Here is a 17,140-nt window from a genome sequence, read left to right on the forward strand (position 1 = left end):
CCATGGATGTCCCACGACGCTCTCAGCTCTGCTACATGAAGGTGACAGGAGCGGCCACACACAATGACCGCTCTCTATCACCTCCAAGCAGCAACTGAAGTGACCCACGCAATTACCGATGACGTCAGTCAGGTTATTCGCGGCCACCACTAGATCCTCCAACTGTGACAGCGAGTCGCCCAAGTGACTGAAGTGAGCTGCACAATCAGCGAAGAAGTCACAGGTGAGTAGCGGTGTTGGGTGGGTGACTCCAGCTGGCCGCGGGTAACCTGAGTGACGGCAGCGCTAATGTCGTCACTAACTTCAGTTACTCAGGGGATTAGCGGTCACCGGTGAGTGCTTCACGGGTGACCACTAATCAGGACGCCACACACAGACAAAGCTGTGGTATGACAATGAAGTCGGGTGAGGTTCACCCAAGTTCATTCTCATTGCTCGTCTCTGTCTGTGTCGGCTGTCAGCGGGTATGTAGCAACCACATTTTACAACACACACAGATCAACACAAACGGACACCACACGGACATTACACGTACGCATACACGGACATTCCACATGCACACACGGCAAGCATACGACATCACACGGATGTCACACGTACCGGAGAAACGCCCATAAAAAACGGAACACGGACCTGAAAAACGGAACGTGAGACATGTACGTTTTTTATGCGCAAGTGTGTCGGAGGCCTAAAGCACAGAGTCGGCTGGTCAGAAGTGTCAATCTTAAAGGGAAGGTGTCGTCAAAAAAAATATTTCTTTCAATAACTGAAAAAATATAAAATATTAATGTTTTAATGTTATGTTTAAATAATATTGTTTGTTTTTAATTGAGAAAAATATAAAAAAAAATAAAAGATTGATATTTTCCACTCTTAAACACTAGGGGGAGCAGCTGCTGAAATCCTACTGTAGGACTACTGTAGAACTAGCTCACATTACAACTGCAGTAAAAGTGGGCAGAATCTGCTCTCCTGTGTGTGATGTCACCTCACCCTCCCAATCTGGGTTTTTCCAAAAGGATAAGGGAGAATGAAATTTAGGATCACAGTGTGGAGCCATTTTGATGGTTAGCGCAAAGTAATCCTAATATGTCTAAAGTGTCACTAAGGCCAGCTGCATAGTGCTTCACTGTTTCCCAATGCCCCACTGACTGTATCCCAATGCCCACTGTTTACCAATGACCCACTGTTTCTCAATGACCCACTAACTATTTCCTAATGACCCACTGTTTCTCAATGCCCCACTGACTGTTTCCCAGTGCCCCACTGACTGTATCTCAATGCCCCACTGACTGTTTCCCAATGCCCCACTGACTGTTTCCCAATGCCCCACTGACTGTATCCCAATGTATAATGTATCCCGCGCCCTCACATACTGTGCTGCCGGCCAGGATCGGAGGTCCGAGGTGACATGTGGTGAGAAGGGGTGATCTGTAGTGCAGTGCAGCTCAGCAGCTCAGGCTGCAGATGTCACGCCACGCTCACAGCCGCATGCACTCACCTCAGACATGCGCCCCCGGCAGCCTGTCCTGTCAGCGATCACAGAATATAGCAGCGAGGAGCGGAGGCCTGAGGTGAGCACACACGGAGAGAGAGCGTGAGCGGCGGGGGAGAGGGGAGTGAGTGAGCGGAGGGCGTGTGAGCGGCAGAATGGGAGGGGGGTGAGCAGCAGAGGGGGAGAGGGGTAAGCGGCAGAGTGGGGGGGTGAGCGGCAGAGTGGGGAGCAGCGCGGCAGGATCAGTTACGGTGCTATCACCGCTGCCCGGCACTGGTACTCACCCCATCCATCCCGGCGGGTGACAGGGGGACAGTGGAGCACACAGCATATGCTGTGAGCTCCACAAAGATGGCGCTGATCTCCTCCCTCTACTGTGAACTGGACAGCCTAGGGGGCTTGTCCAGATGACAGCAGGCGCTGTTTCTGTGTTAAGTATAGGTCTTGGAGCCGACAACGGTCTTCTATGCACAGGGGGCTGCCATAAAGGAGGTGAGCAACTATCGTTACTCACAGCAAATCCAAGATGGCAGCTCCCAATGCTTTAGTAAAAGTAGAATTAAATGAAAACTAAATAAACAGTGAATTTAATTTTGTATTAAAAATACTTGATTTCATAATCACTATTATTAATAAAAATATTAAAAAAAGTGACACCTTCCCTATAAGGAGTGCACAGCTGACTGGGAAGCTGGAAGTTGGAGAGGGGGGGGGGGGCAGAGGGCTGGTGCTCTCATGATGCCAGAAGATTGATACTACCTCTTTATGAGATAGAACCAGCAGAGGGGAAGGCTGGTATGCAGGATACAAGTCAATGGCCAGAGATAGCGTTATTCCTCATGTACACATACAGGACTACTTATTCTGAAAAGTCACCTGAAAGTACAGTGGTCCTTTAAGTTTTACTAAAACTACAATGTGACTCTTTATGTGATGACCACTGCATAATACATGGATTTTCACTAGAAATAATGAAGAAGAAAACAAGTAAATGTTAACTGCATGCATTTAATATTTATGAGTCAGCCTCCCTGGTGGCATCCGTGGCCACAATTTGATCTATCAACAGCGGACAGTCAGGAGAAGGCAACACCAGAAGATTTTTATACAGTACTTCTGAATAATACAATGATCCCAGCCTATATATATATATATATATATATATATATATATATATATAAATCCAAATAACTATGAAATTTAACCCTTTAACGACCGGCCGATTTTTCGCTTTCCATTTTTGTTTTTCGCCATTCTTCTTCTGAGAGACGTAACTTTTTTATTTTTCAGTCAATATGGTCATGTGAGGGCTCACTTTTGCTGAACAAGCTGTACTTTTAAATGAAGCCATAAGTTTTACCATACAGTGTACTGGAAAACGGCATAAAAATTCCAAATGCAGAAAAATTGCAAAAAATGTGCAATAGCACTATTGTTTTTGAGATATTTTATTCACTGTGTTCACTATATGGTACAAGTGATGTGTCGGTGTGATGCCTCAGGTGAGTGAGAGTTTGTAGACACCAAACATGTATAGGTTTACTTTTATATAAGGGGTTAAAAAAAATCGGAAGTTTGTCCGAAAAAAGTGGCGCACGTTTTACGCCATATTCCGTGACCCGTAGCATTCTCATTCTTTGGGATATGTGGCTCAGTGCAGGCTTATTTTTTGCGTCTCGAGCTGATGTTTTTAACTGTACCATTTTTGCGCAGATGCTACGTTTTGATCACCTGATATTGCATTTTGCGCAAAAGTTGTGGTGACAAAAAAATTTCCTTTTGGTGTTTGGAATTTTTTCCCTCTACGCCGTTTACTGATCAGATTAATTAATTTTATATTTTGATAGATCGGGCGTTTCTGAATGCAGCGATACCAAATGTGTGTATATTTTTTATTTTTTTTAAGCCTTTCAATGGGGTGAAAGGGAGTGATTTGAACTTTTAGGTTTTTTTTTTTTAATTTTTTAAAACTTTTTTTTATTTTAATAGTCCCCCTAGGGGGCTATAGCGATCAGCAATCCGATCGCTCTGCACTATGTGCTGATCACAGCTATACAGCTGTAAACAGCAGATACGCTCACTTTCTGCTTCACTCGGCTGCGGGCCGAGTGTAACTGAAAGTAGTTCATGTCTAGTACAGGAGTCATCATATGACCCTGTGCTACTATGACAACCACCGAAAGTCACGTGATCACGTCACATGACTTCCGGTATCCGGCGGTAAGTAAACGTTTACCGCCGATGCCGTTATAATGGCGCTGTCACATATTGACAGTGCCATTTAAAGGGTTAAACGGCACAGGCAGATAACGATTATGCTCGTGCCTAGCAGGCATACATCTCAGCTGTGAAAATCAGCTGAGATGTGCGCCGATCGCGGCATGCTTCCAACGGCAGACTGCGGGCAGTAACATTATGACCGCTAGGATGTAATATTACTGCCCGCGGTCGTTAAGGGGTTAAAGAAAAGGACACATAGAGTCTCTATGCAGAATAATATATGGGCTCCAATAGCTCAACTTAGTGCCCCCCTGTTGCTTCCAAGCGTATTGATCATACCCATGCTCTCCATAAATTAAAAATATCTTTCCTTAGGACACGTCTATATTTTACGGCCGCAAAGTGGTTTTGTTTTCTGGGGGTGGCAACTGAGGCCAAAACACGGATCATTTTGCCACTTTTTGTTCAAAATTGTTGCAAAATTGACTGTAATGTTTCAGTTTAAAAAAACCCATAGTTTAAAAGCCCCCAGGGATCAAGTTGCGCTGTTAACTAGTTGCACAGGCGGTTTCGCTGCCCGCTGCCATGGACTGACAAGTCTTTGCCTGAGTGTGCATGTGGGCAGAGTCAATCCAGAGCAGTGGGCAGGTTCTCTTCAAATGACACTATCAATTTCTGACAGATGCATTTCAAACATGCAGACTGCTATGGTGGGGTATGATGGGTTGCCATGACAGATCACTGGGGAACAAAATTTTTGTTGCATACACAAAAACAAATGCTTTTACGTAATTCGAGTGTTCTGATCTCAAATCTGAGATTAGTTTTTCTCTGTAAACTACAGGTTTTTTTTCAATTCAAGATTTTAGGTTTTCATCTTATTGTATTAATTACAACATTTAGTTTAACATAATGAAGTAGAATGTCAAGTAAAGGGAAGGAGAAAAAAACAAGAATGTAAATGGTGAACTTTGGAATATGAAAATGCATTACTGCCAAGAAAACTTTTTGAAAAAATTTGAAAAAAACCTTTTTTTTCTTCCCTTTATTTGAGTGCAATTGCTATTTTAGATATTGTATGTCATGTCCAATATGCACCAGTTCAGACTATGAGATTAGGAGGTGCTGGCAGTTCTTGTATTTTGTATTATGGAGTCATGTCCTTTGTCTGCGCACTCCTCCCAGGTATTTCAGGTGTTTTAATTTTCCTTTTGCAGGTACTATTCTAGCCCATATAAAAAGGTCACTTTGGACAAGAGAGGCTTAGAAATTAGAGTAGGACCCAGATGAGAGTTATACCTTGACGTGGTGTCTGGACACAAATAAATTTGGACACCTTTATTTGCTAAGTAACTCTTATATTTCAAAAAGTTTTCTTAGCAGTAATGCATATTCATATTCCAATGTTCAACATTTACATTCTTGTTTTTTCTCCTTCCCTTTACTTGAGTGCAACTGCTATTTTGGATAGTGTATGTCATGTTCAGTATGCACCAGTTCAGACTATGAGATTAGGAAATGTCGTCAATTTTTCTAGCTTGGACTGTAAGTGGTAACACCTAGCTGACTGAGAAGACTACTGATATCATGACAGAAAACAGTGTTTGTCTTCGTAAAAAAAGTCCAGAAAAACTTGTGCACGCTTCCTGAAATGGGATACGTTAGTTGACCGGTGAAGTACATTCTTTTCTTGAAGCCTGGAGGCTAATAACTCAGCTACTTTGTTTTATAGGACCAAATCTCTTACTAAATCATTCAATTCGCGTTGGGTAAACTGCTGAGGGGTTAATGACTGCTTGGCATCAGAAGAAGACCCTTCAGATTCTACATTCGTTTTTTCATACTTCTTATCAAAATACATTTGATCACCATGTTCATTTTCTTCATCCTTACAAGAAATAAAACCATTGAAAACTGGAACCGGGAGTGTCTCAGAGTGTGGGATAGGTCGTATTGCTGAAGGAATATTAGGATATGCCCTCATATGCCGTTGTTTCTTGCCGATGCCCTTTGTATGGATCAGACAGAAATAACAGTCACTGCTGTAATTCTTAAGTTCGACAGGTCCTCTTTAATTGCCTTGTGGTTATGTTCAATCCTTTAACTCCAATTTAAAAACCAATGCATGGCATAAACTGTAACAAATGTACATTAAAATTGCCAAAAAAAACCTAGAGCATGCACCAAAAAACGGATTTCAGATTTGGAATCAGCGATGCAGAAATATATAGAAAAAAGTTCTAAAACCTCATGCAACAGAAAATGAAAAAAAAAATTGTTGCCCAGTGAATGATGCTGCTGAAGGGCCTCATGTTTATCGTGTTGGTGCTCCTGTGAAAACCAGTCTTTGGTTGGCGTTCATAGGAAACTGATTTTTACTATATAATGTAATACTGTGATATTAAACTACTCAGTACATGTGATCAGACAATTACAGGTTTAGGTATATCAAAAAAGTGTATTGCAGGTTTACATAATACCACAAAAGTGAGCACACCCCTAAGTGAAAATGGCCAAATTAGCAATTTTCCCTACCAAGTGTCATGTGACTCATTAGTTTCACAAGGTCTTAGGTGTGAATGGAAAGCAGATGTTGTTAATTTGATATAATCGTGCACACCCTCTGAAAAGATATAATATATTTACAAAAATGTGAGGTGTGTGCTCGCTTTTGTGATATACTGTGTATAACAACCCTGACTGTGGCCCTGATCCACTCCCGCCTTGACTACTGCAATTCTCTATTAATTGTTCTCCCACTAACTAGACTCTCTCTTGTACAATTCATCCTCAATGCTGCAGCCAGGGTCACCTATCTGGCAAACCATTACTCGGATGCTTCTGCTCTGTGCCAGTCATTGCACTGGCTGCCCATATATCACAGGATCCAATTCAAATTGCTTGTTCTCACCCACAAAGCTCTCCACAGTGCGGCACCCCCCTACATCTCCACCCTCTTCTCTGTCTATCACCCTACCCGTTCTCTACGCTCTGCAAACGATGTTTGACTAACATCCACACTAATCTGAACCTCCCAATCCCGGATCCAAGACTTTGCCCGAGCTGTACAATTCCTTTGGAATGCTCTACCTCAAGAAACCAGGACAAACCACAACTTACTCAGCTTCAGACACTCCCTAACAACACATCTTTTTAGGGTGGCCTATCACACTCCCTAGTCGAATTCAATTCACATAGAGTCCCTCCACAACTTCTCACAACATAACTCTCCATCAAACTCCACCGCACCCAAAAGCATCTCAATGATTGGCTGACTGGTTCAGGGTGCCTTTATCTATCCCCCATTTCTCTGAGATGGCTGGATTGTCACTGTAAATGAGCACTTGTACCTTGTACCCTTACCCCACCTCATTGTAGATGTAAGCTCTCACGAACAGGGTTGACTTTTTTGCTCTAATTATTTTATTTTCTATAATGGTTACTTGCTTGTATATGAACCTCTGAATTGTATAGCGCTGTGGAATATGTTGGCGCAATAGAAATAAAGATTATTCTTATTATATATATCTTTTTAAATACACATATTTGGTATCACAGTGTCTCTGAAAGTCCAATCTATCAAAATATAAAATTAATTAACCCAATCAGTAAACGGCATAATGAGAAAACTTTGAATGCCAATACATCAGCCCGAACTGCAAAAACAAGCACTCACACAGCTCCATTGCCCAAAAAATGAAAATGTTACATGTCTTGGAAAATGTCTACACAAGCAAAACCAAGTAACCAAACTTGGTATTGCTGTAACCGTAATAATCTGGAGAATCATGTTCACAAGTTGTTGTTACCAAACAATGAATACTATAAAAACAAAACCCCCAAAAAACAATTGTAATATTGTGTATTTGTGCAATTCCAACTCACTTTTTTTCGTTTTACACAAAATCCAATGGTAAAATGAACAGTTCCATTCAAAACTAAAACTTGTCCCGCAAAAAAAAACGCTCTTATATACCGTGTTTCCCCGAAAGTAGGACCCCCCCGAAAGTAAGGCAGGGTGGGGGTTTCGGGGGGTCCGCCAATGTAGGGCACCCCCCGATTGTAAGGCAGGGTAGCGGGGGGCCCGGGAATGTAAGGCCGCCTATGGGTGGTGGTCGCGGCGTAATGTAATGTAAGGCCGCATATCTCACTGGCCTGCGGCGCGTCCCGGGTCACCGCTCTTCCTGCTCGCAGCTGATTGGCCGATCAGCCTGTAAGTCACAGGCTCCCTGCTGGCCATCAGCTCGAGCTGTGATTGGCCAGTCAGCCGGCTCGCAGCTGATTGGCCGAATCAGCCGCGACGTCACCGCCTGCAGGCGCTCGCTCCGATTGGTCCAGCGTCCCCGGCATCAGATACGTCAGCCCGGCACCGCAGAGGAGATCGAAGGAAAGTAACGGTAAGTTCCGAAACTCTCTCTGTGTGTGTGTGTGTGTGTGTGTGTGTGTACGGTATGTGTACGGTATGTGTATGGGTGCCGTATGGGGCTGTATGTGTCAGTGTGTGTGTGTGTGTGTGTACGGTACCGGTACGATATGTGTGTGGGTGCCGTGTGGGGCTGTACCGGTACCGTATGTGTCAGTGTGTGTGGTGGCAGAGTGGGGGGCAGAACCACTGTATGGGGAGGCTGCAGGGGGGAGGATGGGGTGGATGCCGGATTATGAAACAATGGGGAGGCTGCAGGGGGGAGGATGGGGTGGATGCCGGATTATGAAACAATGGGGAGGCTGCAGGGGGGAGGATGGGGTGGATGCCGGATTATTATTTTTTCCAATGTAAGGCCTCCCCCGAAAGTAAGGCAGGGTGGGACTTTTGGGGGTAAAATTAATGTAAGACAGGGCCTTACTTTCGGGGAAACACGGTAGCTATGTCGGTGGAAAAATGAAAAACATATGGCTCTTAGAAGAAAGCGAGGAGAAAAGAAAAACGGAAAATCACCAGGGATTGAAGGGGTTAATGTGGCGATGCGCCTCTTGGTCAGTTTGACCCCCATTGAGCTGTACAAGTTGCACAGCAGCATTATTTAATCATACCTTTTGTACATTGCTGTAGGATATATCAGTGTAAATATAAAGTCAATTTTTTACAGTAATGAAATTAGTAGAAAGAAATGGGTAGGGAGCAATACTGCTTTATAGATATAGGGTTTTAGGAGCAAACACAAAGCCATACCTGTTAGTAGTAGAAGACATTTGTGAAGTATAGATTGTGGAAGTATAACGACAAAAAAAGAAAATAAGAAAGAAGTCACGATTTCCTTGATAGATGAGAACACAGCATATGTTACAATAGTTCTTTCCTTAGGCTCCACAATGGCAATGTCTGGCCTTCTCAGGGCCCAAATTATTCATTTCCTGAAGAAATAGGAAACACATGTCATTTGTCTATGCTAAGTAAGCTAGAAGCCCTGGCCCCTAGACATCACATTGCGCTTTAAATAGTCTAGTCATAGCAATATACATGCGTTTTGATGAGGTAATTATGTAAAAAAAATCAACAAAAGTATACACTGGTTATCTAGACATCAGAATCAAGCATAATACATCATTCAGTGGTTACTGCTGCCTATGCTACTTAGTAGCACAGTGTAACCTAAAAGCCACGATCACAAATACAAACATCTCAAACTGCAGTTGCCAAAGACAGATTTGTCTGCTGTGTAAATATGGCAGGGAGCACAAATTTCTCCATACAAGCACTGGAATAATATTTTCAAAGTCCAAAAGGTATACAAAACCAATATGCAAACTATAAATTCAACTAGGTGTTAGTAAAAAAAAAAATAGCAATACCGTCAAAGGAACCTTCAAATCAAATGATTTTTTTTTTCATTTTTTTCAATTGTACAACTTAAAGAAGAACGCCAATCAAAGTTTTTATCCTCTTAATATATTGCAATCATCATATTATATAGCACTGTGTACTTACATTTGCACATTTTGCCTTTCTACCCAGTTAATTCTTCTCTTTTCCATTAGGTCTATGACATCACATTATTAATAAAAACTGAAAAGCTGAATTCTTCTAAGCTCTATGTAGAAATAGGAAGTCTCTTTTCCCTGCATCATTCATCACTGCAAAGACCCTGGCAGGGTGGAGGAGGGAGCAGCTGGTTCAGAAGTTGAAGATAGGGAGGACTCATGCAGGGAAAAGAGACTTCTTATTTTTACATAAAGCAGAGAAAAGAGAAAGGAGAATAATTAACAGGTAGAGGGGCAAAATGAGCAATTGTAAGTACATAGTGCTATATAATTTGATGACTGCAATATATTAAGAGGATATCAGTTTGCTTAATTAAAAAGGACCTTTCACTGGATTTCACATTTAAACCGAGTGACTCCAATTGCTGCTGTTCCATGGATTATGTAACAGTTTTTCTTTTATGCCTCTCTGTTCTACGTTCTAACAATACAGTCCGAAAAAAATGGTACCATAGAGGAAATTTATCTACAATGCACGCGATAATTAACGGATTGCTAGTACTCCCATAGACAGATTTAGAACAGGGGTCCTGAGCCCCCAATCCTCCTCTCTGCTCAACAGAATTAAGGAGCAGTTTAGATGTCACAGTAGTCGTGATTGTGCCCTGCCACTCCATTCATTGTCGTTGGGCAGGTGATAAAATGACAGTTATACTTAACTGTTTGTGTCAGTGCCTTAATTATTGACTGAAGTGGCACCACACATGCATAGCCCGATCAATTCAAACTCCTCCTCACTGTGGTCCTAAGACATTTGAAGATATTGGATACCCAGAAATCAAATATTTATCACTTATCCTGTGAACAAGCAATACATATTCTTCCTAGCACAACCCTTTATATTGGATCTATCAGATCTCCTTTATTACACTGAAGGGTATAAGATATTAGGGAACACACTGACTCATTGATACAATGTATAGCTATTTCTGTGATGTCATGAAAAAAAAGGAATTCTGCTGCTGTTTTTTCTTGTTTTTATGTAATTCACAATGTAGAAAAGTGATAAATTAACTTACTCTATAGGTCAGTGTGACAAATGTGTGTGACAAATTTATATAAATATATATATATATTTATACATGTACATACATTTTTACTACTTTTATGCAATAAAAACAAAGACAAAGTCTAATAGGCTGCTTGTCAGTAGTATACACTACACTATCAGAATACATTACACTATCTAAGTAGTATATTGTGCAATATATTATGAAATGATCAAAGGATCATGTTTCGGTCCCTTGTGTTTTTACGTGTAAAAAAAAGAACAAAACGTTGATGTTATATTTTTACAATAAGATTGAATTGGTATAGAAGAAAGCACATGACACAAAAAAATAAAATATATATATGACTAATGTTGTAAAAAAAAAACTATAATAACAAAATGAGAATTGCTATTTTTGTTCATCCTGCTGCACACACAAAAAAGGAATGAAATACGTATATCACGTAGTTGTATGTCCAAATAGTTGTAAGTCAAATAATACTGCACAGTCCTGTAAACTGAAAATCTTTTACAATATCATGCCCCAAAAACTGTTTGTTTGTTTTTTCCTAAAAAGTATTTTCTTTTTTTTATACAAAAGTAGTAAAACACAAAAATGTATACTTTTGGAGTTTTTTTTTATTCTTCTTGCCTCCCAAAAATTAGAATACAGATAAAAAAAACTCATATGTACAACTAAATGATTCCTATGAAAAGGACAGTTTGTCCCTCAAGCAAATACGTCATTACACAGGTACCCTAAGTGAGAAAAAAATGTAAATGTATGGCTGTCACAATAGACAACACTATTTTTTTTCATTCATTTTTTCAATAAGTGTTTTTATTGTAATAAAATATAAATTACAACCTCAATTCCAAAAATGATAAACTTGTCATGATCATACTGATCACTATATTTGTACTGCATGGCGAGTAAAGCAAAATTTAAAAAGTAAAAAAAAATGGCAACATTTTCCATGAAGAGTTCGTGAAAAGTTAAGTAGTAAGTCACATACAGTATATACCCTAAAATGGTTCCACTGACAATGACAATCCCTCATAGGCCTACTTAGAAAGAAAGATTATAAAAAAGCAATGATTTTAGGAAAATTCTTCATTCTAAAGGCCCCGTTACACGCAACGACATCGCTAACGAGATGTCGTTGGGGTCACGGAATTCGTGACGCACATCCGGCCTCGTTAGCGACGTTTTTGCGTGTGACACGTACGAGCGTCCGCTAATGATGCAAAATACTTACCAAATCGTTGATTGTTGACACGTCGTCCATTTCCAAAATATCGTTGCTGCTTTTGGACGCAGGTTGTTCATTGTTCCTGAGGCAGCACACATCGCTACATGACACCCCAGGAACGACGAACAACACTGTACCGGCGTCCTCCGGCAACGAGGTGGGCATGACTTTCATGCGGCTGCTCTTCGCCCCTCTGCTTCTATTGGACGCTTGCCGTGTGACGACGCTGTGACGCTGCACAAACCGCCCCCTTACAGCAATATGCCCGTGATGCACAAACGATGGGGGTGGGTGCTTTCACGAGCGACATCGCTAGCGATGTCGCAGCGTGTAAAGACCACTTTAAGGACCGAAATAGGGCTGTCTTAAAGAGATTAAAGTGGAACTTTAGTTTTTCAAGTGCAATCAGTAAAACCATTAGGACACAAGATCTATAGCTTGTATATTTTGTAGCTCAAAAAATGGCATGTTGTTTAGACTATACTTATGTGCCCGTTTCAATGTTCTCTAAGTACATACCACATCTTCTAAACCATTTGAAATTATCATTTAGAGGACCCTAAAGCTGGTGTCACACTAAACGACAGCGACAACGACGTCGCTGTTACGTCACCATTTTCGGTGACGTAACAGCGACCTTGTAAGTCGCTGTTATGATCGCTGCTTAGCTGTCAAACACAGCAGAAGCAGCGATCATAAGGTCGCTGTGCTACATGTTCAGAGAGCAGGGAGCCGCGCTTAGCGCTGGCTCCTTGCTCTCCTGCAGCACACATCGGGTTAATTAACCCGATGTGTGCTGCAGCTACATGTCACAGTTCAGAGAGCAGGGAGCCGCGCTTAGCGCTGGCTCCTTGCTCTCCTGCAGCACACATCGGGTTAATTAACCCGATGTGTGCTGCAGCTACATGTCACAGTTCAGAGAGCAGGGAGCCGCGCTTAGCGCTGGCTCCTTGCTCTCCTGCAGCACACATCGGGTTAATTAACCCGATGTGTGCTGCAGCTACATGTCACAGTTCAGAGAGCAGGGAGCCGCGCTTAGCGCTGGCTCCTTGCTCTCCTGCAGCACACATCGGGTTAATTAACCCGATGTGTGCTGCAGCTACATGTCAGTGCAGAGAGCAGGGAGCCGCGCGCACTGCTTAGCGCTGGCTCCTTGCTCTCCTTGCTACAGTATGCATCGGGTTAATTACCCGATGCATACTGCAGCCACATGTCACAGTGCAGGAGCCGGCGCTGGCAGCAAGAGCGGAGGCTGGTAACCAGCGTAAACATCGGGTAACCAGGGAAAGGTCTTCCCTTGGTTACCCGATGTTTACGCTGGTTACAGCTTACCGCAGCTGCCAGTGCCGGCTCCTGATCGCTTCATTTCGTCGCTCTCTCGCTGTCACACACAGCGATGTGTGTGTCACAGCGGGAGAGTGACGACCAAAAAATGAAGCTGGACATTCAGCAACGACCGGCGACCTCACAGCAGGGGCCAGGTCGTTGCTGGATGTCACACACAGCGACAGCGACGGGACGTCGCTGCAACGTCACAGAAAATGGTGACGTAGCAGCGACGTCGTTGTCGTCGTCGTTATGTGTGACACCAGCTTAAAGGAAGCCGTGTCAGACCAAAGGTCACTTTACCAGCCTAGTCATCAAGTATTCAGTTACTTCAGGGTTGACTGTCAGTTCCATGTGCGAAGGTCCGGCCAGCTGTCTAGCAATTTATTTACTCCCTTCTCATTTTACTGTAAAAATCACCCACCGCTGTACTGGCCAATACTGTAAAGTCCACTTTATATTACTTTTGTAAATCAAAATTCGGCATAATAAAGTCATTTATTTGCTGATACGCTGCATTGCTTGACAAACTGAACAATCATTCTTAATTACATGTTAAAGGAATTTTCTGCCAATTTCCATTGGTAAAGGGCTTGTAAGTTCTGTATACTGGCAATATGTTTCATAAAAATGCATACAATTCACATACACCTCACCTAAAATACATGATACAATACAGGCTTATTTTCTAATGAAGCATCTGAAATATACCATAATTCGGCCTAATAACATTGAAAGGGGTGCAAAACGCTCATTCTTTGGGTGAAATAATCTTATGGTCAGCACAAAAAAAACTCATTTTGGGAAATGCATCGCCCTGTGGAAACAGAACTCATACTACTGAGAACTATGGCAACTTATATGCACTGAGAGATCTATTACAGATGCACATAATTTACCTTGGTCAACTTGTGTAAACATGCTATTATTGACCATCGATCGGTGAATCTTTACCAATTGGTGGTTGTTTAGTGCCACCGGTAGGTGCATGTAAAACAGAAACTTACAGTCTAAAGAGAAAGGGGGATGTACGAGGGGCTGCTGATAAGTCTTTGGCTTTACCCAGAAAGAAACAAGATAGGATGATGAAACTTTACATTTATTCCACATACTTTCCACTGATATCAACACACTTCTTACATTCCAAGTTCTGTAAGCCTAGCAAAAAGAAGGTTTTGGTTGTGCCTCAAACCAGGCATCCATAGCAGCCATGGCATCAGAAATGTTGTGAAATTTGGTACACTTGAGGTGTTTCTTCAGGTTTGGAAACACATGATAGTCGGAGGGAGCTAGATCTGGTGAATAAGGTGGGTGGTCAACCAGCTACAAGCCCAGCTCTGCCAGTTTTGCCGTGGTCGCTTGTGCAGTGTGAACGGAGGCATTGTTTTGCAGGAACAAGATTCCTTTGGACAGCTTGCCGTGCCTTTTGGCCTTCAGAGCTGCCTTCAATTGGTCTATAAGTTCCATGTAATACCTTTCATTTATGGTGGAAGCCTTTTGATGATAGTCCACTAGCAGCACGCCCTCCTTATACCAGAACACAGACACCATCATCTTAGTGGCTGATTTTTCCACCCTGAACTTCTTTGGACGAGGAGAACCACTGTGCCTCCACTCTTTTGACTGCTTCTTGTTTTCAGGTTTATACAAATAAATCCAGGTCTCATCTGTAGTGACCAGTCATTCCAGGAAGTTCTTATCAGTCTGGAAACACTGACAAATAGACCAGGAAGTTTTCACTCGCATGCTTCTCTGATCTGTTGTCAAAGATTTGGGGACCCACTTTGCAGATAGCTTCCTCATGTCCAAATGTTCATGGATAATGGCACAAACACGTTTACGGGAAATCCCCATGATGTCTGCTATTGCTTTAGCTGAAAATCGTCAATTCTCCGGAACAGCTACCACTTTTAGTTGTCCAGGACGTTCTTCATCATTGGGGCTGAAGTGGCTCGTTTTAAATTTGGCAACCCAGTTCTTAACTGTGGAATATGAAGGGCATTGATCCCCCAATGTCTACGACATATCTCCATAAATATCCTTTGCAGACTTTCCTTGCAGAAACAAGAATTTTATCACTCCTCTGCTCTCAGTTGCTGTGAATATCGCATTAGACTCCGCCATTTGTTTTCCCACGTGCGTAGAACACTGTTGTCATAAGCAACAAACACAAAATTTTGAAAACATATTAGACACATAAGGCTTTCATGTGATGTAACATTCGTTACCATAGAAACAAAAATAATCACAAAGACTTATCAGTAGCCCCTCGTACAATAGGGACAAGGGTATTTATTGCACCTCTGAACCAGCAAGATAAAAATATCATATGTACATAATTGTGTACTGAACTGAATGGACCAACAACTCTCTTCAAAGGCTTGTAAATGTATCATCAAATACTCCACAGAAATGGTTGTCCTCCCAAGGACAAAAAACTCTGAACCAACAGAAAAAGAACCCAACGAGCAGCATACACAGAACACTTTTTTTTGGACATAGATATGAGCGCTCAGTTAAGGAACAGCAAGCTGTAATTGCAGCCCAGCATGAATTTATCCAAACATCTCCCTATCCATTATTAATGCTGCGGGATTCCCATTCTAGCTGCTAACTCTCTGCTCCTTCTATCTGCACTGCTGCTGATCGCAGAGAGATAGATATATTTCTGAGCTGTATATTGTACTAGTAGTGCTGAGAGAATATACTCACATATTCTCATTTCTTCAGAATGTTAAGTATTTCTCCACTCACTGAACAGTATGTATTACATAGAAGATTCAGAGAACACACAAGCTGCGTCTCTATAGACAACTTCAAAGCTAAGATTTGCCAGAGGGGCTTCTAACATATTCTTAATATATAGCGAAAGAAAGGTTAAATCAGGATTTTCAAATTGGATGTTCACCCCTCCTCCCGATGGCTCCCGTCTTTCTCACTCGCATGGTTGCTCTTCTGTGCTATGATTCTCTGATGTGCAGTTACCCTTCCTTCCCTGACTACTGAGTAAATCCAGTTATGACCCCATTCAGTATTTAACCCGCTATCGACCAAACAGCGTTGGGGATTTGCACTATATAAAATTACTTTGTCAGCTATAATGAATATTACTATGCTGAGGTCTACTAAGAGGATCAACATGGTTGTTTAGGTCTCATAGTTGATGTATGATCAATGTTTAACCTAACCCATCTAAGTGCATACACAGACTGACAGAAGGACACTGGCAGAACAGAGGATAAATGTTACTCCTCAGATTAACCTGTCGACCAGACTCCAGCACTATTTTTAGTCAAATTCAACAAACATGTAGGCATGTACAAACATTTGAACGACTTGTCAGTCAAAACACCCCAACACAAATTTTTTTTTCTTACAGCCATCTGAACATGCTGAAGTGGAGAAATATTAAGTATTCTTGCATGCAGAGAATGGGTAGGTTCTACTCATATACAGATAGGTCCACAAATATTTGGACATTAACACAAGTTTTAGTATTTTAGCTGTTTACCAAAACATATTGAACATACAGTTATATAATCAATATGGGTTTAAAGTGCAGACTCTCAGCTATAATTTAAGGGCATTCACATCATAATTGGAGTAAGGGTTTAGGAATTACAGCTCTTTAAATATGTAGATGCCTTTTTGAAAGGACGAAAAGTAATTGCACAATTATCTCAAAGGCTCTTTACTAGGCAGCAAGAGCTACTATCCCGTTAATCAATCATCAATTAAGCAGGTAAAAGGTCTGGAGCCAATTCCAATTGGAACATGTGGTCAAAGGAGCTCTGAATATAAGAGGAACAGACCACCATTAGGCAGAAAAAAAGAAAAAATATAGAAATATCAGAAATGTTAGGCGTAACCAAATCA

General features: G+C 41.8%; 1 protein-coding gene across 3 annotated transcripts in view; it reads right to left on the reverse strand.

Moving 5' to 3' along the window:
• The window catches only part of HOMER3 (homer scaffold protein 3), a 229,917-nt gene that overhangs the window by 130,398 nt on the left and 82,379 nt on the right, over positions 1-17,140 (reverse strand). For 2 of the 3 annotated variants that reach the window (XM_075315132.1, XM_075315140.1), the window contains exon 2: positions 8,886-9,067. The exons of the other annotated variant lie outside the window; for it this stretch is intronic. In XM_075315132.1, the coding sequence (XP_075171247.1) occupies positions 8,886-8,905 (20 nt within the window). In that variant the 5' untranslated portion in view covers positions 8,906-9,067. The remainder of the gene's footprint in view (positions 1-8,885; positions 9,068-17,140) is intronic. 3 annotated transcript variants of the gene reach the window in all.

Source organism: Anomaloglossus baeobatrachus, chromosome 1 (assembly GCF_048569485.1).
Source record: "Anomaloglossus baeobatrachus isolate aAnoBae1 chromosome 1, aAnoBae1.hap1, whole genome shotgun sequence".
NCBI lineage: Eukaryota > Metazoa > Chordata > Amphibia > Anura > Aromobatidae > Anomaloglossus > Anomaloglossus baeobatrachus.